The 22,039-nt window shown below is 48.0% G+C and overlaps 1 protein-coding gene across 1 annotated transcript in view; it reads left to right on the top strand.

The window, feature by feature from the left end:
* The window catches only part of LOC119962304 (dynein heavy chain 11, axonemal-like), a 690,045-nt gene that overhangs the window by 17,581 nt on the left and 650,425 nt on the right, over positions 1–22,039 (top strand). Inside the window, exon 3 of the mRNA XM_038790290.1 lies at positions 12,009–12,125. Within this exon, the coding sequence (XP_038646218.1) occupies positions 12,009–12,125 (117 nt within the window). The remainder of the gene's footprint in view (positions 1–12,008; positions 12,126–22,039) is intronic.

Here is a 22,039-nt window from a genome sequence, read left to right on the forward strand (position 1 = left end):
TCACCCTCATCAACGACCAACGATTGGTTGCCTTCATGTTTGACAACTCGCAAAGGGGCAAAATTAAAAACGATAAAATCCTGCGGTGGAGGATCGAACTCTCCACCTATAGCTACGATATTAAGTATCGACCGGGGAAGCTCAACGAGCCCCCAGATGCCCTATCCCGCGGGACATGCGCCAGCGCGCAGATCATAAATATGGCCTGAAAGTCATCCACAACGACCTCTGCCACCCGGGGGTCACCCGGCTCGCCCACTACATCAAAGTCCGAAATCTGCCTTTCTCCACTGAGGAGGTAAAAGCCGTTACCAGAGACTGCCCGATCTGTGCGGAGTGCAAACCGCACTTCTATAGACCAGACAGGGCCCACCTGGTCAAGGCTTCTAGGCCCTTTGAACGCCTTGCGATCGATTTCAAAGGGCCACTCCCCTCAACTAACAGGAACGTTTACTTCTTAAACGTCATAGATGAGTTCTCCCGCATCCCATTTGCTATCCCGTGCCCCGATATGATCTCCCACACAGTCATTAGGGCCCTGCATAGTATCTTCACCCTGTTTGGTTTCCCCAGGTACGTGCACAGCGACTGGTGTTTGTCCTTCATGAGCGACGAGCTGCGTCAGTACCTGCTCGACAAGGGCATCGCCTTGAGCAGGACTACCAGCTACAACCCCAGGGGGAACGGGCAGGTGGAGAGGGAGAATGCGACGGTCTGGAAGAGCGTCCTACTGACCCTCCGGTCCAGGAATCTCCAAGTCTCCCATTGGCAGGAAGTCCTCCCAGACGTGCTCCACGCTATTAGGTTCCTCTTATGCACAGCGACCAATCAGACCCCTCACGAGAGGCTCTTCAGTTTTTCCAGGGGCACTACCACGGGGATCTCACTTCCAGCATGGCTGAAGACACCGGGCCCTGTACTCCTCAGGAAGCACGTCAGGGCGCACAAAACCGACCCCCTTGTTGAGAAGGTGCGCCTGCTTCACTCCAACCCCCAGTACGCCTTCGTCGAGTTCCCTGACGGCCGTCAGGACACCGTATCCCTCTGGGACCTTGCACCCGCCGGATTCAGCATCCCCTCTATCACTACAGTTACACTCCTCACCCTACACCCCATCCTACCGCCCCCTTAGGCTCCCGAGCCCTCTAGCTTGCTGCATTGGTTCCGGGCAACCCAGCCACCCCCTCGCGCTCCCGATCCCACTTGCTTGCTCCACCTGTTTCGCGCGCCCGCACCGACTAACCCCCAGCGCCCTCAGTCCCCAGTCGAACCAGACGGGTGTGGAGCTCGGACGAGATCTTCCCTGGAGTCCGCCATCGTACCCCAACCCACAACACCCGTCCAGCCACCGCAAGAGGCTGCAACCCCGTTGCTCTGCAGATCGCAGCGGACAGTCCGACCACCGGACAGACTCAATTTATGAACCACCACCCCCGCCAGACTTGATTTTTTTGTAGGGGGTGAATGTGGTGAATGTAACTCCGTAATTCACACTGTATTGTATATACATGAGACCATGCATTTGTAAGCGCAGTTGCATTGCCCGACCACTAGGGGGAGCAGCGCTGGGAATGTTTAGGAATTTGTACAGGGCTCCAACCTTGGCTCCGCCCATGACTCCTCCCCCTGGACTGCTGTATAAATATCAATGCTCAGAGCTAGTCGTTCAGGTCATCGCGAGTTCAACGCGGCACAGGCTGCTCTGTTGTAAGAGGTCAGGTCGGGTCGGGTCAAAAGGTCTCCAAGGGCCTCGGAGGATCTTCAAGCCTGCGAGAGAAGATAAATGAGAGAGGTTAGTAATAATGTTAGCTTTAGAATTAATTTTTAAAAGGTTAGAACGAGTATAAGTTATATTAAAAGTGGATCTGTTGGGGAGAGCTTGCAGAGAGTCGCCTCGCTCCGGCGCCATCTTTGTAGCCAGAGGGTTTGAGGGTTGGGGGTTAGCCATACTGCTAAATAAAAGGATGCTGTTCATGTCGACAAGGACGGTTATGGACCCAGGGGACGGTATATCATGGCCAGCGGTGTCCTAGACGGGGCACCGGTAGTCATTGTTAAAGTGTATGCCCAAAACTGGGACGACACGGAGATTATAAAGAAGACCATGGCGAAATTCGCGAAATAAATACACACCAACAGATCATTGGGGGTCTTTAACTCTGTACAGGACCCACAGAAGTGTAATGTTCTTGTTGGATGGCCTGAGTTATATTACAAGAACACTTATAGCTAAAACTATAAATGATTTATGAACATTAACTGTGGGTCTACTTTTGTGAGGGCCACAAAGAATCCAGCACAAGTTGAAGGAAAGAAATAACATTTATTTACAATAACATATATATATATATATATATATACACAACAGCAGCAGCAACTCCCTTGCTGCTCACTCCTCTCTAACTGGTTTCAAACTAGCCAGCTTTATTTATGCAGGGAATCTGCTAATGATTTCTCTGTTCCCCCCCCCCCCCCCCACCCCACCCATTGGGGAAGCTCACACTCCCAAAAGATTGTGGGATTGTCATTAGTCCCCAGCCAGTGGTAAGCAGGCAGGTTATAACATCCCCCCCCCCCCCCACCAAAGTCTAAGGAATCCACCAAAGACCCTGGCGAATGAGTGCGTTGGACTCATTTTGCCGCAAGCCGGACACCATTTGCATGAGACGCTGGATCGGGCGGCGTGTAACGAGACTGAGAATGGTGCTTCCGTGATGAACGGCGTAATGGTTGTGCATCCACAGCCTGTGGGCCTGAGGACTCCCCCTCTGAGGCGTCCTGTGTCTCCATCTCGGAGTCTGAGTCCGCTGCCTCCATCATCTTGGCGTCTCTATCTCCACGCAGTTCTGCAACGACCTGCGTAGGCTTTGAGTGCGGCACCAGAGGAAGATTGTGAGGAATACTCTCCACTGCGTCTGGACTCTGTGGCTGTAGAAATGACCTCCGGGGGCGGGGAATCTTTGGAAGAGATGGTCTCCTGGACCGAACGTGGTCTACATGCTTTCGTTGGAGACGACCCTGGGCTTGGATCTGGTAAGAGATAGGGCCCGTTCGGTGAAAGATAATGCCAGGGACCCACTGAGCACCACCAGCAAAGTTTCAAACGAACACTGGGTCACCGTGCGCAAACTGCCGAATCGGCCGATGCCGAGAAAAACCATGTCTCTGCCGTCCTTGAGTGTAGCGCACTTTTGTGCCAATGTCCGGGAAAACCATGCTGAGGCGGGTGCGTAGTCTCCGGCCCATTCGGAGTTCCGCGGGAACTACCGCAGTAACCGCATGTGGAGTGGTCCTATATGAAAACAAAAAAACGAGGCAGTCTCGTGTCCATCGACCCGAAAGACTGCTTCTTTAGGTCTCGTTTGAATGTCTGCCCTGCCCGCTCCACCAACCCATTGGAAGCCGGGTGGTATGGAGCTGTGCGGATATGGTGTATGCCATTCATCTTCATGAACCTCGCAAACTCCTCGCTTGTGAACGGAGTGCCGTTGTCCATGACCAGCACCTTGGGGACGCCATGCGTACTGAAAGACAAATGCATCTTCTCGATTGTTACGCAGGATGTTGCGCCTACCATCTTATGCACTTCTAACCATTTAGACTTGGCATTAATTAATAGAAGGAACACGATCCTTGAAAAGGGCCGTTGAAATTTGCATGCAAGGCCGCCCTGGCCATTCCCAGTGATGTAGGGGCCCGGCCGGCGGACGCTTCTGATGCTCCTGGCAAATGGAACAGTTTTGGGCCACCTTCTCAATGTCGGTGTCGAGGCCTGGCCACCAGACATAACTCCGGGCCAACATTTTCATTTTGGTCACACCTGGATGCCCACTGTGCACGTGCCTTAGTATCAGCTCCTGTTCTTTTTCCAGGACAATCACACGCATCCCTCACAAGAGGATACCATCTTCCACGCTAAATTCTGGCAGTTTGGAGGAAAATGCCCGCCACTCACCTGGGAGCCGTCTATGCTGCCCATCATATAGGACTATGTGCAGAACCTTTGATAGGACTAGATCTGTCTGGGTCCACTCACGGATCTGTGACGCCGTGACAGGCAAGGAGTCCATAAAATTTAGGGTTGCAACCACCTCACTGGTCGTGGGGGTTGACATGGAACCGGTCGATAAAGGCAATCGGCTCAGTGTGTCGGCATTCACTATCTGGGTTCCTGGTTTGTGCTCCAGAGAATACTCGTAGGCAGTGAACAACATAGCCCAGCGCTGGATCCTGCGGAAGCAATGGGCGGTATTGGCTTATCCTCTCGGAAAAGTCCCAACAGAGGCTTATGATCAGTCACGAGAGAGAAGTGGCGGCCATAGACATACTGGTAGAAGCGTTTCACCGCCAGGCCCTCCTTATCGATCTGCGTGCACTTCTTTTCTGCTGCAGTCAATGTGCGGAAGGCAAAAGCTATCGGCCGCGCTGCTCCATTCTCCATCTTGTGGGACAGGACGGCACCAATACCATACGGGGATGCATCACACGTGATGAGCAAAGGCTTTCCAGGATCATAGTGGGTTAGTAACCCAGACGACGACAATTGTTGTTTTACCCGCCAGAAAGCGGTTTCTTGCAGCTGACCCGAAACCCAGGTGTGATTCTTCTTTAGCAGAAGGTGCAACGGGGCCAGTGTAGTTGCCAGATTGGGGAGGAACTTCCCGTGATAGTTTACGAGGCCGAGAAAAAACAAAGGTGTGAAGTGTCAGTCGGGGCGGGGGCCTGTTGAATTGCGCGCACCTTCTCTGCGACGGGGTGCAAACCTTCACGTTCCATCGAAGGATGTAGGTAGACGACTTCCTTTGCCTGAAAGACGCACTTTTTAATCAAAAAACAAATTTTTTATTGAGATTTTCCAAAACATATCAAAAACAGAAAATAACAACAAGAAACCAGTATTAACAACAACCAAAAGAAAAACACATTAACCCTCAAACGAAACTAACACCCCCCCCCCTTTCCCCCCCACCCCACCGGGTTGCTGCTGCTGCCGGCCTATTTTCCTACCGTTCTGCCAGGAAGTCCAGGAAAGGCTGCCACCGCCTAAAGAACCCCTGTACTGATCCCCTCAGGGCAAATTTCACCTTCTCCAGTTTAATGAACCCCGCCATGTCATTGATCCAGGCCTCCAAGCTTGGGGGCCTCGCATCCTTCCATTGAAGCAAGATCCTCCGCCGGGCTACTAGGGACGCAAAGGCCAGAACACTGGCCTCTTTCGCCTCCTGCACTCCCGGCTCCACTGCAACCCCAAAAATTGCGAGTCCCCAGCCTGGCTTGACCCTGGATCCTACCACCCTCGACACCGTCCTTGCTACCCCCTTCCAAAACTCCCCCAGCGCTGGGCATGCCCAGAACATATGGGCGTGGATCGCTGGGCTCCCCGAGCACCTAGCACACCTGTCTTCGCCCCCGAAAAACCTACTCATCCTCGTCCCGGTCATGTAGGCCCTATGCAGCACCTTGAACTGTATGAGGCTAAGCCTCGCATAGGAAGAGGAGGATTGCACTCTTTCCAGGGCATCCGCCCACGTCCCCTCCTCAATCTCCTCACCCAGCTCTGAAAGACGCACTTTGTGCGACGTAAACAGACTCCAGACTCTGAAAAGCGTCGAAGGACTGTCTCTAAATTTTCCAAATGTTCCGGCTCCGACGTCCCTGTAATCAAAACACCATCTAAGCAGACAGCGACACGCTCAAGATGCCCTCCATGATGCGTTGAAAAATAGCGCAGGCAGAGGATACCTCAGAGGGCAACCATGTATATTCATACAGGCCCCGGTGTGTATTAATCGTTACATATGGCCGGGAGGCAAGGTCCAGCTCCAACTGTAGGTAGACGTGACTCATATCTAATTTCGTGAACGAGAGTCCACCTGCAAGCTTCGCGTAGAGATCCACTATGCGGGAAAGCCATATTCATTGTACGTTTACAGTCGCCGCACAAGCGAACTGCGGCATCTGGCTTCATTACAGGTACAATTGCTGCTGCGCAGTCAGTGAAACGGATGGGCCTGATAATACCCAAAGTCTCCAAACGAGTGAGCTCCCCTTCTACCTTCTCGAGCAAGGCGTAAGGCACTGGGCGTGCCCAGAAATAGCGCGGCGTGGCTCCTGGTTCAACTTGGATACGGGCTACAGCCCCTTTTATTTTCCCCAAACCGGCTGGTATACATCTGGGTACCGTCCTAGCACCTCAGTCAATCCTCCATAACCTGTTTGGAGAATGTGCTGCCATTGCAGCCGCAAATGGCGCAACCAGTCCGGACCCAACAGGCTGGGCCTGTGGCGACGCACCATGATTAGTGGGAAACGCCCTTCCTGGTGTCCACAAACAAAAGGGGTCATCGTAGTTCCTGCAATGTCCAATGGTTCCCCCGTGTCGGTGGCCAACCTGGCCTGTGTGTCGGTTAACGTAAGAGTCTGTATACCCTGCTTGATGCGGACGAATGTCCTCTGGTCGATCACAGAGACGGCTGCGCTAGTGTCCAACTCCCATCTCAAGCAGGTGACCATTGACCCGTACTGTCACCTTAATGGGGGCCACACGGGGAGCTGCCACACAATGCAGCTGCAGGCAGTCGCCCTCTGTCTGCATGTCTTCGGGAGTAGTCACCGCAGGTTCATCCAAATGGAAGGTACGGCTCCTCAGCTGGCCCCAGTTTCTGTCGGAACGTCGGCACCTCTGGTGCCCCCAAGACCGGCGTCCGCGATGGGGTCGGCGCCCATAAGTCCGACACGGACATGGCTCCTCATCCATTGGTTCTGGAGAAGTCTCCCTTTGGGGAGGAACATCCGACGGCCACTGGCGTCGATCCGGACGCCGCCTCGCCCAAGGTACCGCAAGGGTGCGTGGAGATGCTTTTGGACGGAAGGGGTTACGCCCCAAGGCATGCACCTCCATTCCCTGTAGTTCCTGCATTCCCCTTTCTGCACTCTCTCGGGACAATACTATTTGAATGGCCTGTTGAAAATTTAATGTTCGCTCAGCTAACAACCTTCTCTGGGTGGCCGCATTGTTAATACCGCAAGCCAAATGCATAAGATTTCTGACAAGGTCTCACCATAGTCACAGTACTCCACGATCCTGCGTAGCCTGGATCGAAACTCTGCAAGGGATTCTCCTGGAGCCCTCTCAGTGGTATTAAACCGGTAATGCTGGACTATCGTGGACGGGGTTGGGTTAAAATATTGCCCCACTAAGTTCACAAGTTCATGAAACGCCTTGGTGTCCAGCGCAGCTGGGTATGAAGGCTCCCAAATCACCCCAAACGTATGCAGGCCGCAGGTGGTGAGCAAAATGACCACATGGCACTCGTTTTCGGTGAAGTTGTTTGCCCGGAAATAGTAACGCATCTGTTGTGCGTACTGGTTCCAACTTTCCAGCGGCAGGAGGTGCCTTTTATTCCTAGATTTGTCACTCTCAAATTTCCAGTGAGTGGCCTTGCCCTGCTGGAGGTGACTAGAAGGGAGCGAGCTGATTGGTGAGTAGCAGGTCAGGCAGGTAAGTCCTTCACATCGGAGTGAATCTGAGCGGGTGAAATCCCAAGTGCAATCTGAGAAGGTAAGTGGTATTTGTGTCTCTGAGGGGGGGAAATCCGGAGTGCAGTCTGGGAAGGTAAGTGTTTTTTGTGTCTGTGCCTCTGTGTTTTCAAATTGTGGGGGGGGGAAAAGCTGAGAAGTGACATCACAGTAAAGATGTGGCCTGTTTGGCTGGTAGGGAATCTGTGTTAAATTTGAAAGAAAAAATACTGAAACTAATTAAACAAATCAATTAACTAGGTAGCGGAGTAACTAAACCTGAGGATTGAGATTAGTATTTTGCATTTAATTTTACAGTAGAAATCTAACGCCAGGGGCCATATAGTTAATTGTAACTTAATCGATTAATAATTTAATAAGTATTTATTTTAAATTAATTAACTATTGCTTGAATGTCACTCAGCGGGATGAGGTGCTCTAACTGTGAGATGTGGGAGATCCATGATGCTTCCAGTATTCTGGTCAACTAGGTCTCAGGATGTGTAACCAATGGCAACTCCTTACAGACCACGTGGTTCGTTTGGAGTAGCAGTTGGATGCACTTCGGAGCATGCAGGTGGCAGCGTGATAGCTAAGAGTTATAGAGACGTGGTCACGCCCAAGGTGCAGGCAGATAGATGGGCGACCCCTGGAAAGGGCAGGCAGTCAGTGCAGGAATATCCTTTGGCTGTCCCTCTCTCTAACAAGTATACCATTTTGGATTCTGTTCCGGGGGGGGGGGGGGGGGGTGGGGGGGGACGGGATGGGGGGGGTTTGGGGCGGGGGGGGGGGGCTAGCCTATCAGGAGAAAACAACAGCAGCCAGAACAGTGTTCCCACTACTGGCTCTGTTGCTCACCAGGGGAGGGCAAATGCAGGAGTAATAGTTAAAGGGGACTAGCTAGGGGCCACAAATAGGCGCTTCTGTGGATGTGAAAGAGACTCCAGGATGGTATGTTGCCTCCCTGGTGCCAGGGTCAAGGTTGCCTTTGAACGAACACAGGACATCCTGAAGGGGGACGGTGAACTGCCAGAGGTCATAGTACTGATTGGTAATAACGACATAGGCAGGAAGAGCGATGAGGTCCTGCAGAAGGAGTTTGGGGAGTTAGGCGGTAAGCTAAAAAGCATGACCTCTATGGTTATAATCTCAGGATTACACCCTGTGCCATGTGCCAGTGAGGCTAGAAATAGAAGGATAGTGCAGCTAAATACGTGGCTAAACTGGTGGCATAGGAGGGAGTGTTTCAGATTTCTGGACCTTTGGGATCTCTTCTGGGGCAGGTGTGACCTGTACAAGAAGGACGGGTTGCATCTGAACTGGAGGGGCACCAATAACCTGGCTGAGAGGTTTGCTGGAGTCACTTGGGAGGATTTAAACTAGTATGGCAGGAGGTTGGGAAGCAGAGCGTTAGCTTAGAAGGTGTAAGAATTGACGGTGTATGAACTGAAGGGGCAATAGAAAGCAAAAAGAAGAGAACAACATCTTCCTGTCTGCTCAAACGCAGTGATCTAGAGTATATTTGTTTCAATGCCAGAACTACAGCAGGTAAGACAGATGAACTTAGAGCACTGATTAGTACTTGCAACTACAATGTTGTGGCCAACACAGAAACATGGTTAAAGGAAGGGCAGGATTGGCAGTTGAATCAACATCAGACATGTGGAGTCTTTCAAGTAACAGTTGATTAGGATTCAGGAAAGTCACACTCCTGAGAGAACAAAGGATAAGTATGGGATGTTTAGGGAGCCTTGGAGAATGAGGGATATTGTGAACCTCGTCAAAAAGAAAAAGGATTTGTACAGTCTAGAAGGGTGGGGATAGTTGAAACCCTTGAGGAGTATAAAGAAAGTAGGAAGGTACTTAAGCAGGAAATTAGGAGGGCTGGGAGGGGTATGAAAAGTCATTGGCATGTAGGATTAAGGTGAATCCCAATGCTTTCTATTCATATGTAAAAAGCAAGAGGGTGACCAGGGAATGGATTGGACCACTTAAGGACAATGGGGGGAGTCTATGTGTTCAACCAGAGGAAATTGCAAGATACTAAATGAGTACTTTGCATCAGTGCTTACCAAAGAAAACGACTTAGTGGAATAAAACCTTGGGTAGGTTGTGTGGATAGACTGGGTCATGTTGACACCAAAAAGGAGGATGTATTGGGTGTTTTAAAAGATATTAAGGTAGATATGTTTCCTGGGCCGGATGGGATTTACCCCAGAATACTGAGGGAAGCAAGGGAGGAAATTGCTGGGGCTTTGATTGTCATCTTTGTATCCTCATTGGCTTCAGGTGAGATCCCAGAGGACTGGAGAATAGCTAATGTGTTACTGCTGTTTAAGAAAAGTAGCAGGGATGATCCAGGAAACTATAGGCCAGTGAGCTTCAGTTCGGTAGCAGGTAAATTATTGGAGAGAATTCTCAGGGACAGGATTTATACCCATTTGGAAATAAATGGACACATCAGCGATAGTTTTGTGAAGGGGAGGTCATGCCTCACTAACTTGATTACGTTTTTTGAGGTGGTGACAAAGATGATTGATGAAGGGAGGGCGGTGGAAGTTGTTTACATGGACTTCAGTAAAGCCTTTGACAAGGTGCCTCATGACAGACTGGTGCAAAAGGTTAAGTCACACGGGATCAGAGGTGAGATGGCCAGATGGATACAAAACAGGGCTCGGTCACAGAAGGCAGAGGGTAGCAGTAGAAAGGTGTTTTTCTGAATGTAAGGTTGTGACTAGTGGTGTTCCAAAGGGATCGGTGCTGGGGCCCCTGTTTTTTGTAGTATGGCGGAAAATGTAGCTGGTCTGATGAGTAAGTTTGCGGATGACACCAAAGTTCGTGGAGTGGCAGATAGTGTTGAGGATTGTCAGAGGATACAGCAGGACATAGATAGGTTGGAGACTTGGGCAGAGCAGCAAATGGAGTTTAACCCAGACAAATGTGAGGTAATGCATTTTGGTAGGTCTAACATAGAGGGGAACTATACAGTAAATGGCAAGACTCTGAGGAATATAGAAAGTCAGAGAGATCTAGGCATACAGGTCCACAAATCTTTTGAAAGTGGCAACTCAATGGACAAGGTAGTCAAGAAAGCATATGGAATGCTTGCCTTCATTGGATGGGGCATCGAGTATAAAAACTTGCAAGTCATGCTACAGTTGTATAGAACCTTGGTAAGGCCGCACTTGGAATATTGCACACAATTCTGGTCACCACATTACCAGAAGGATGTGGAGGCTTTGGAGAGGATGCAGAGGAATTTTACCAGGATGTTAGCTATGCGGAGAGGCTGAATAGACTTCGACTGTTTTCATTAGAATGGCAGAGGTTGAGGGGCGACCGGCTAGAGGTCTCTAAGATTGTGAGGGGCATGGAAATAGTGGATGGGCAGGCACTCTTTCCCAGGGTGAAGGGGTCAGTCACCAGGGGGCATCGGTTTATGGTTCGTGGGGCAAAGGCCAGAGGAGATGTGTGAAACAGGTTTATTTGCACAAGGTGAGCACCTGGAAGGCACTGCCTGGGGAGGTTGTGGAAGCAAATTCATTAACGGCGTTGAAAAGGCATCTCAACAAATACATGGATAGGTTGGGTACAGAGGAATACGGCATTGGGAAGTGTCAAGGGTTCTGGTCAAGGGTGGTATCATGACCGGCACAGGTTTGGAGGCCCGAAGTACCTGTTCCTGTGCTGGAATGTTCTTTGTTCTTTGAAAAGTAGAGGGGGAGGAACATTAAAATTGGAAATTGCGCAAAGAAAGTGGAAGTTACTGTTTGCATTCGTGGGACGGTGACAACAAGAGCACACAGATTTGAAGTGATGGGCAAAAGAACCAAAGGTGACACGAGGAAAGGATTTTTAACAAAACGAGTGGCTATGATCTGGAATGTTTTGCTTAAAACATGATGGAAGCAGATTAAATCATGGCTTTCAGAAAAGAATTGGATAAGCACCCGAAAGGAAAACACTTGCAGGGCTATGGGAAAAGTGGGGACTATGGGGACTAGCTAAATTGCTCCTGGAGGGAGCTGCATAGGTTTGATGGGCCAAGTGGCCACCACTTGTGCTGTGACTATTCCATGATTTTCAGTAAAATATATTTAGTCTCGAGGCAAATAAAGGAAACTCAATGTGAACAGAAGAACATTGAAAACAAATTAGAAAACAAATCTAATATGCTGGTCAGGATGGAGATTTTAAAATGCACAGATATAAAAAATGTTAAACACACTTTGAAAAATAAATTTGGTAAACTTTGGTTTTGGTTTGTAGCAGCAATCGTGATTGTAGTGAAAAGCCTTCTTGTGAAGTACTCAAATAGTTTTATGTGACTTTAAGCGTTATTTGAAGATCATGCATGTAAATGCATATTAAAAGATATTTCTTGTCTAAACCATCCAACTACAGTGTGTAACCAAACTATTTATGCAAATATACTTTTGAATGCTTGACTTACTACATTATGCATATTTTCTTCATCTGAAAAATTTTAGGAATTGCCAGAAAAGTGGAAGAATCTGAAAAAGATTGCTTTAACAGTAAAGCATGAAGTGGCACCTTTGCAGTCCAATGAAGTAGCTGTTATCAGAAGAAAATGTGTACAGTTTGAGGTGAGATCAGCTTTTAGCTCAGTGCTTTGAATCAAATGGTTTCACATTTTTTGTTCTGCTAACAAACTAGAGGTAAGCATCAGTGAACCAGGAAATTGTAAACTCTGAGAAGGGGATGTCCAGAGATAACAATTATGTGTTTGACGGTGATGAATTCTAAATAGATCTGATAATGTAAATCCCAGTTTGGAAAATGGGAGTAGTGCTTCCTCCCCTTTCAGTGTGAATTATTCTTAATCTACTAGGTTATGAATCTCTCTTGGTAATTGGTTGCAGACCATATAGTCATCCTTTAGAGCTTACTTTGCTGTGGAACGTGTTTCTTAATAGCACCATTAAAGTTAAAATTCTGACACAGTCATGTTATGTAATCATGGAATGTCAGTCTATGCACTAAACAGATGTAATGTTAATATAAGTTTTATAATTTATCGTTTTCGAGGCTCAAACAGTAATTGCACAGGATGTATAAACCAAAGTTGAGAATAATAGGCTGATTAATTTCCATCATTGAATAGTGTTTGTTTACAATGCAGATATTTTGCATTTTACTTGAAATACCTTGCAGAAGTATGTTATGATGGTCCTATTATTTCTACTCCAATGTACATTTTTAAACATCACCACAGTCCCAGAGGTCATGGTGAGGGGCAAGGTTGAGAAGGAGGTTGAGAATAACCTCAGCCAGTTCAGACGATAAAGTCTTTTTAAAAAATATTTTTTATTCTCCTTTTTCACATTTTCTCCCAAATTTATACCCACCAATAAATAATAATCAGTAACGAATGTAATATCAATCCCCATAACAATAACAATGATCCCATCCTCCCACCAAACCCCAAACATTGGCCCACATGTTAACGTAAACAAATGACAAAAAGGAATCAGGAATCACCCATAATCACCATTGACACCCTCGCCGCACCCAACCCCCCCCCTAATGTTCGATGTGATCAAATTCTCGAACAGCAAAATGAATAACGCCCATGAATTGTAGAACCCCTCCATCCTTCCCCTCAGTTCAAATTTGACCTTTTCAAGTGTTAAGAATTCCAGCAGGTACCCCCACCATGCCAGGGCACAGGGTGGAGAGGTTAATCTCCATCCTAACAGGATCCTCCTTCGGGCGATCAACGAGGTGAAGGCTACATCTGCCTCCGCACCCGTTTCCAACCCCGGCTGGTCCGACACCCCGAATATGGCCTCCCAAGGGCCCGGGTCCAGTTTCATGTGCACCACTTCAGAGATTACCCTAAACACCTCCTTCCAGTAATCCTCCAGCTTTGGACAGGACCAAACCATATGAATGTGGTTTGTTTATAGACCGGGGCTTTCCGTGCATGGAAGAGTTGGAGGAGGAGTTTGAGCTGCCCCGTGGGAATGGGTTCCGTCACTTGCAGGTGAGGGACTTTGTGCGGAGGCAGGTATCGACCTTCCCACATGTGCCGCCGCAGGGCCTTCAGGATATGTTGTCGAATACGGGAGTGGGGGAGGGGATGGGAACGGAAATCCACAAAGAGCTGATGGACTGAGAGGGAGCCCCGATAGGGGAGGTGAAGTGGAAGTAGAAGGAAGAGTTGGGTTGGGAATTGGAGGCTGGGTTATGGGAGAATGCCCTGAGGCGAATCAATGCGCCCTCGTTGTGTGCCAGGCTTAGCTTTATACAATTTAAGGTGTCCACAGGGCACATATGACTGTGGCCCAGATGAGCGGGTTTTGTGAAGGGATGGAGGATAGATGTGGCCGGTGTGCGGATGGGCCTGTGCATCATGTCCATATGTTTTGAACATGTCCAAAGCTTGAGGGTTTCTGGCAGTGATTTGATGATGTCATGTCGGAGGTACTGAAGGTAAGAGTGGTTCTGATTTTTGGTGTGTCAGAAGACCAGCAAGTCCAGGGGGCAAGAGAGGGCGATGTCTTGGCCTTTGCCTCCCTGGTAGCCCGGCGGCGGATCTTGTTAGCATGGAGAGACTCGGAACCTCCGAAGTTGGGGGTATTAATACATACTAATCTTTATTGTCACAAGTAGGCTTACATTAACACTGTAGTGAAGTTACTGTGAAAAGCCCCTAGTCTCCGCATTCCGGTGCCTGTTCGTTTCCACAGAGGGAGAATCCAGAATGTCCAATTCAGCACGGGCTGGATTCTACGGCCGTAAAATCGAAGTTTACGACAGAATCGGGGGCGACACCGCTTTCGCGATGCTCCGCCCCCTCCAAAGCGATGTACTCACAGAGTACGCCACGTATCGACAGCCTTAGGACATTGCCTGAGGCCCGCCCCCTGATGCTCCGCCCCTGACCGGCCGAGTTCCCGATGGCGTGGGTCTCTCATGGTCTAACCCGTCTGGAACTCTGTGTGGTGGCTGTGGACTCAGCCCAGCGCCACCACAGTGGGGGGCACTGTGGAGGAGTGGTCTGGGGCGCGCAAGCCGGCCACAGGGGTGGATTATTTTGTGGGGGGGGTCCGCGAGCAGCCTCCGCCATGAAGCACAACTTGGCTGCTGCAGGCCGCCGCTGTCCGCCTGCGCGGCTATGGACCCGGCAATTCTCCGAGGTCGCTGCAGGCCGCCGCTGTGCACATGCACGGCTACAGACCCGGCAATTTAGCTTGAGCCGGGTGCTCTACGTTGCCGTCCTGCTAGCCCGCAGCAAAACGGGGAATTGGTGGCCGTTTTGCGCCGGTCGTGGGAGCATAGCCCTAGAATCGGAGATTCCAGGCTTGCGTCTTTCGGGACTTGTGGAAGGAAATTGGAGCATCCAGAGGAAACGCACGCAGAGAGGATGTGCATACGCCGCACAGACAGTGACCCAAGCCGGGAATCGAACTTGGGACCCTGGCTCTGTGAAGCAACAGTGCTAACCACTGTGATACCATGCCGCCATTGGTGACATTAGTGAACATTAGTAACCACTAGTGTTATGGCTGGGTTTCTCATGCTTGAAGATTAAGTTCGCCCTGATGAGGCTCGATGCTAAGGTTAGCCCGGAGGCGGCAGCCTTTTATTGACTTCTTTGGAAAGGACTAAGCTGTCAGGAGGGTAGGGGTGGTTAATAAGGGGAGGCATAAGGAGTTAGGTAAGGTGGGAGTAGGTTGGTGGGGAATTGTTGTTGGGGTGTTGTTTATGTAAGCCATATTGGCTGTGTTTTCTTGGTGTGTGTTTATTCTGTTAAAATTTGTAATATAAATGCCTCAATCAAATATATTTTAAACAAAAACAATAATAAATGTAAAGTACGAGAAAAGGCTGAGAGAAATTATACAAAATTACATAGACATTGAACTTAAACTGAGAAACAGCATAAAATCGGAAATTTTTAAATATATGTAATCGTTGAGATTTAAGATTAAAATGAGTGTAAGTTAAATTAATGTGAAATATGGGAAGCAATGTGTGTACTGCTGAAAAAAAGTCAAGCTGTTTAAGCTTTTTGACTTGCACTTATCAGAACAGGTAGGAATAGCAAGAATGCTAAATTTGAAATTCTTGAGTTTGCCCTGATGAGTACGAGATGACAAACTTTGACGGCATGCCTCCTTTTTCAACAATGCTCAAGTTCTGTACCTCAACAATTTGTAGCGCCATCTTTCAGGCATTATACAAATTCAATTGTTAGGGAACTGGAGCTGGAGCTGGATGAACTTCTGATCATTCGGGAGGCAGATGTGGTCATAGATAGTAGCTTCATGGATGTAGTTACTCCGAAGAATCAAGATAGATGGGTGACGGTGAGAGGGGCTGGGAGGAAGCAGTTCGTGCAGGGATCCTCTGTGGTCGTTCCCCTCAGTAACAAGTATACCACTTTGGATACTGTTGAGGGGGACGACCTACCAGGGGTAAGCCACGGTGAACGGACCTCCAGCACTGAGTCCATCCCTGTGGCTCAGAAGGGAAGGGGGGAGAGCAGGAGACCAATGGTTATTGGAGACTCGATAGTGAGAGGGACAGATAGACAGTTCTGTGGCAACAAAAGAGACTCATGGATGGTATGTTGCCTCCCGGGTGCCAGGGTCCGTGACATCTCGGACCGTGATTTCAGAATCCTTAAGGGGGAGGGGAACAGTCACAAGTCATGGTACACATCGGTACCAACGACATAGGGAAGAGAAGGGGCGGGGATTTAAAACAGGAATTTAGGGAGCTGGGGTGGAAGCTGAGAGCCAGGACAAACCATGTTGTCATCTCTGGTTTGTTGCCCGTGCCACATGCTAGCGAGGTGAAGAACAGGGAGAGAGTGCAGATAAACACATGGCTGCAGGTCTTGTCAAGAGGAAAAAGGAAGCGTATGTAAGGATGAGAAAACAAGGTTCAGTTTGGTCGCTTGAGGGTTACAAGGTAGCAAGGAATAAGCTAAAAAAAGGGCTTAGGAGAGCTAGGAGGGGGCATGAGAAGTACTTGGTGGGTCGGATCAAGGAAAACCACAAGGCTTTTTACTCTTATGTGAGGTTCGGGCCAGTCAAGGACAGTAGTGGGAACGTGTGCATGGAGTCTGAAGAAATTGGAGAGGCGTTGAATTTTCTTCAGTGTTTACCAAGGAGAGGGGCCATGTTTTTGAGGATAAGAGTGTGATACAGGCGGGTAGGCTGGAGGAGGTAGATGTTCTGAGGAAGGATGTATTAGCAATTTTTAAAAACCTTAGGGTCGACAAGTCCCCTGGGCCAGATGGGATATATCCAAGGATTCTTTGGGAGGCAAGGGATGAGATTGCAGAGCCTTTGGCTTTGATCTTTGGGTCCTCACTGTCCACGGGATAGTGCCAGAGGACTGGAGAGTGGCGAATGTTGTTCCTCTGTTCATGAAAGGGAATAGGAATGATCCTGGTAATTATAGGCCGGTTAGTCTTACTTCGGTGGTCGGTAAATTAATGGAAAAGGTCCTGACGGGTAGGATTTATAACCATTTGGAAAGATGCAGTTGAATCCGGGATAGTCAACACGGATTCGTGAAGGGTAAGTCTTGCCTCACGAATTTGATTTAATTCTTTGAGGAGGTAACTAAGTGTGTAGATGAAGGTAGAGCAATTGATGTCGTATACATGGATTTTAGTAAGGCGTTTGATAAGGTTCCCCATGGTCAGCTTATGAAGAAAGTAAGGAGGTGTGGGATAGAGGGAAATTTGGCCAATTGGATAAGTAACTGGCTATCATATAGAAGATAGAGGGTGGTGGTGGATGGAAAATGTTCAGACTGGAGACCAGTTACCAGCAGTGTACCAGTGCTGGGTCCTTTGCTACTTGTGATTTTTATCAATGACTTGGAGGAGGGGGCTGAACGGTGGGTCAGTAAATTTGCTGATGACGCCATGATTGGTGGAGTAGTGGATGAGGTGGAGGGCTGTTGTTGGCTGCAAAGAGACATTGATAGAATGCAGAGCTGGGCCGAAAAATGGCAGATGGAATTTAACCCTGATAAGTGCGAGGTGATTCATTTTGGTAGAAAAAATTTAAATGCAGATTACAGGGTCAACGGCAGGGTTCTGGGGAATGTGGAGGAACAGAGAGATCTTGGAGTTCATGTCCACAGACCTCTGAAGGTTGTCACTCAAGTGGATAGAGCCGTGAAGAAGGCCTATAGTGTGTTAGCGTTTATTAACGGGGGCTTGAGTTATGCTGCAACTGTACATGACCCTGGTGAGATCACATTTGGAGTATTGTGTGCAGTTCTGGTCATCTCACTATCGGAAGGATGTGGAAGCATTGGAAAGGGTGCAAAGGAGATTTACCAGGAAGCTGCCTTGTTTGCAGGATGGGTCTTATGAGGAAAGGTTGAGGGAGCGAGAGCTTTTCTCTTTGAAGCAGAGGAGGATGAGGCGACTTAATAGAGGTTTATAAGATGATGAGGGGGATAGATAGAGTGGACGTTCAAAGACTGTTTCCTCAGGTGGATGTAGCTGTTACAAGGGGGCATAACTATAAGGTTCAGGATGGGAGATATAGGAGGGATGTCCGAGGTAGGTTCTTTACTCAGAGAGTGGTTCGGGTGTGGAATGGAGTGCCTGCTGTGATAGTGGAGCGGTTATTGGATAGGCACATGGAGCACACCAGAATAACAGGGAGTGGGATAGCTTGATCTTGGTTTCGGACAATGCTCAGCACAACATTGAGGGTTGATGGGCCTGTTCTGTGCTGTACTGTTCTATGTTCTAATTTATTTCCTACTTTTTTAATGTTTGCAAGTAGGGGCTGGTTTAGCTCAGCGGGCCAGACAGCTGGTTTGTGATGCAGAACAAGGCCAGCAGCGCAGGTTCAATTCCCGTATCAGCTAAAAATTCTGCATTCTCCTTCTGTGTACCCGAACAGGCACTGGAATGTGGCGACTAGTGGCTTTTCACAGTAACTTCATTGCAGTGTTAATGTGAGCCTACTTGTGACAATGAAGATTATGATTATTATTACAGAGAATTGGTAAATTTGTCAACAACAAGGCTGGATAATCTCTGAGTTGGGAATTACAGCATGTGGAATCGGATGAATACTTGGGCAACCTTAGCATGCTAGTCCAGGATAGAAAAAATAAAAACCCGAAATAAAATGTTTCAGGGGAACAGACTCAGAGCTTGGAGGAACTGTAGTGCCACCTTGTGTTGGGAGGATTAAAGGCAAGCCTAAATATCCAGTTAAAGTATTGATGGCATCAAAATGTGATAAATCGAAGCAGGAAAGGAATTTACTTCGCAGAACTTGGCTGGGGGAGTTTATATTATTGATAGATAGAGCAAGATATATATAATTGTAGGTGTACGGTCATATTTTGATTTGTATATCTGATATATTGAAAAAGTCCTTTATTCATAAATTTTGCGATTGAATAAAATCAATGCTGTTGTCACGTATCTCAAAACAATATTCTCGTTTCACACAAAAAGCGCATGCACTTGCTCTCAGTGGGTAACAAGATAAACTGATTCAGATGTCCTGGGCTGGATTCTCCGATTTTCAGGCTATGACTGGACGATCTGTGGCATTTCAAGTCAAAAAAGCAGCCGTTGCACCGTACAACATGGCGCCGGCCATGCGTGGATGTGACCTGCCAGATAGTGTCCATAAGACCATAAGACATAGGAGTGGAAGTAAGGCCATTCGGCCCATCGAGTCCACTCCACCATTCAATCATGGTTGATTTCAACTCCATTTACCCGCTCTCTCACCATAGCCCTTAATTCCTCGAGAAATCAAGAATTTATCAATTTCTGTCTTAAAGACACTCAATGTCCCGGCCTCCACCGCCCTCTGTGGCAATGAATTCCACAGACCTACCACTCTCTGGCTGAAGAAATTTCTCCTCATCTCTGTTCTAAAGTGACTCCCTTTTATTCTAAGGCTGTGCCCCCGCGTCCTAGTCTCCCCTGCTAATGGAAACAACTTCCCTACGTCCATCCTATCCAAGCCATTCATTACCTTGTACGTTTCTATTAGATCTCCCCTCAACCTCCTAAACTCCAATGAATATAATCCCACGATCCTCAGACGTTCATCGTATGTTAGGCCTACCATTCCTGGGATCATCCGTGTGAGTCTCCGCTGGACCCGCTCCAGTGCCAGTATGTCCTTCCTGAGGTATGGGGCCCAAAATTGCTCACAGTATTCTAAATGGGGCCTAACTAGTGCTTTATAAAGCCTCAGAAGTACATCCCTGCTTTTATATTCCAAGCCTCTTGAGATAAATGACAACATTACATTTGCTTTCTTAATTACGGACTCAACCTGCAAGTTTACCTTTAGAGAATCCTGGACTAGGACTCCCAAGTCCCTTTGCACTTTAGCATTATGAATTTTGTCACCGTTTAGAAAATAGTCCATGCCTCTATTCTTTTTTACAAAGTGCAAGACCTCGCACTTGCCCACGTTGAATTTCATCAGCCACTTCTTGGACCATTCTCCTAAACTGTCTAAATCTTTCTGCAGCCTCCCCACCTCCTCAATACTACCTGCCCCTCCACCTATCTTTGTATCATCGGCAAACTTGGCCAGAATGCCCCCAGTCCCGTCATCTAGATCGTTAATATATAAAGAGAACAGCTGTGGCCCCAACACTGAACCCTGCGGGACACCACTTGTCACCGGTTGCCATTCCGAAAAAGAACCTTTTATCCCAACTCTCTGCCTTCTGTCTGACAACCATTCGTCAATCCATGTTAGTACCTTGCCTCGAATACCATGGGCCCTTATTTTACTCAGGAGTCTCCCGTGAGGCACCTTGTCAAAGGCCTTTTGGAAGTCAAGATAGATAACATCCATTGGCTCTCCTTGGTCTAACCTATTTGTTATCTCTTCAAAGAACTCTAACAGGTTTGTCAGGCACGACCTCCCCTTACTAAATCCATGCTGACTTGTCCTAATCCGACCCTGCACTTCCAAGAATTTAGAAATCTCATCCTTAACGATGGATTCTAGAATTTTGCCAACAACCGAGGTTAGGCTAATTGGCCTATAATTTTCCATCTTTTTTCTTGTTCCCTTCTTGAACAGGGGGGTTACAACAGCGATTTTCCAATCCTCTGGGACTTTCCCTGATTCCAGTGACTTTTGAAAGATCATAACTAACGCCTCCACTATTTCTTCAGCTATCTCCTTTAGAACTCTAGGATGTAGCCCATCTGGGCCCGGAGATTTATCAATTTTCAGACCTTTTAGTTTCTCTAGCACCTTCTCCTTTGTGATGGCAACCATATTCAACTCTGCCCCCTGACTTTCCTGAATTGTTGGGATATTACTCATGTCTTCTACTGTGAAGACTGACGCAAAGTACTTATTAAGTTCCTCAGCTATTTCCTTGTCTCCCATCACTAGATTACCAGCGTCATTTTGGAGCGGCCCAATGTCTACTTTTGCCTCTTGTTTGTTTTTAATGTATTTAAAGAAACTTTTACTATCATTCCTAATGTTACTGGCTAGCCTACCTTCATATTTGATCCAATCCTTCCTTATTTCTCTCTTTGTTATCCTCTGTTTGTTTTTGTAGCCTTCCCAATCTTCTGACTTCCCACTACTCTTTGCCACATTATAGGCTCTCTCTTTTGCCTTGATGCATTCCCTGACTTCCTTTGTCAGCCATGGCTGCCTAATCCTCCCTCTGATAACCTTTCTTTTCTTTGGGATGAACCTCTGCACTGTGTCCTCAATTACTCCCAGAAACTCCTGCCATTGCTGTTCTACTGTCTTTCCCACTAGGCTCTGCTTCCAGTCGATTTTCGTCAGTTCCTCCCTCATGCGCCTGTAATTACCTTTATTTAACTGTAAAACCTTTACATCTGATCCTACCTTCTTTCTTTCAAATTGCAGACTGAATTCTACCATATTATGATCACTGCTTCCTAAGTGTTCCCTTACTTTAAGATCTTTTATCAATTCTGGCTCATTACATAACACTAAGTCCAGAATAGCCTGTTCCCTCATGGGCTCCATCACAAGCTGTTCCAAAAAGCCATCCTGTAAACATTCAATGAATTCCCTTTCTTTGGGTCCACTGGCAACATTATTTACCCAGTCCACCTGCATATTGAAGTCCCCCATGATCACTGTGACCTTGCCTTTCTGACATGCCCTTTCTATTTCGTGGTGCATTTTGTGCCCCTGGTCCTGACCACTGTCAGGAGGCCTGTACATAACTCCCATTATGGTTTTTTTGCCTTTGTGGTTCCTCAACTCTACCCACACAGACTCCACATCGTCTGACCCTATGTCGTTTAGTGCTATTGATTTAATTTCATTTCTAATTAACAAGGCATCCCCGCCCCCTCTACCCACCTCTCTGTCTTTTCGATAGGTTGTATATCCCTGGATGTTTAACTGCCAGTCCTGAACCCCCTGCAACCACGTCTCTGTGATGCCTACCACATCATACCTGCCAGTCACAATCTGGGCCACAAGCTCATCTACCTTGTTCCGTACACTGCGGGCATTTAAATATAGCA

This window comes from Scyliorhinus canicula, chromosome 2 (assembly GCF_902713615.1).
Source record: "Scyliorhinus canicula chromosome 2, sScyCan1.1, whole genome shotgun sequence".
Classification (NCBI taxonomy): domain Eukaryota; kingdom Metazoa; phylum Chordata; class Chondrichthyes; order Carcharhiniformes; family Scyliorhinidae; genus Scyliorhinus; species Scyliorhinus canicula.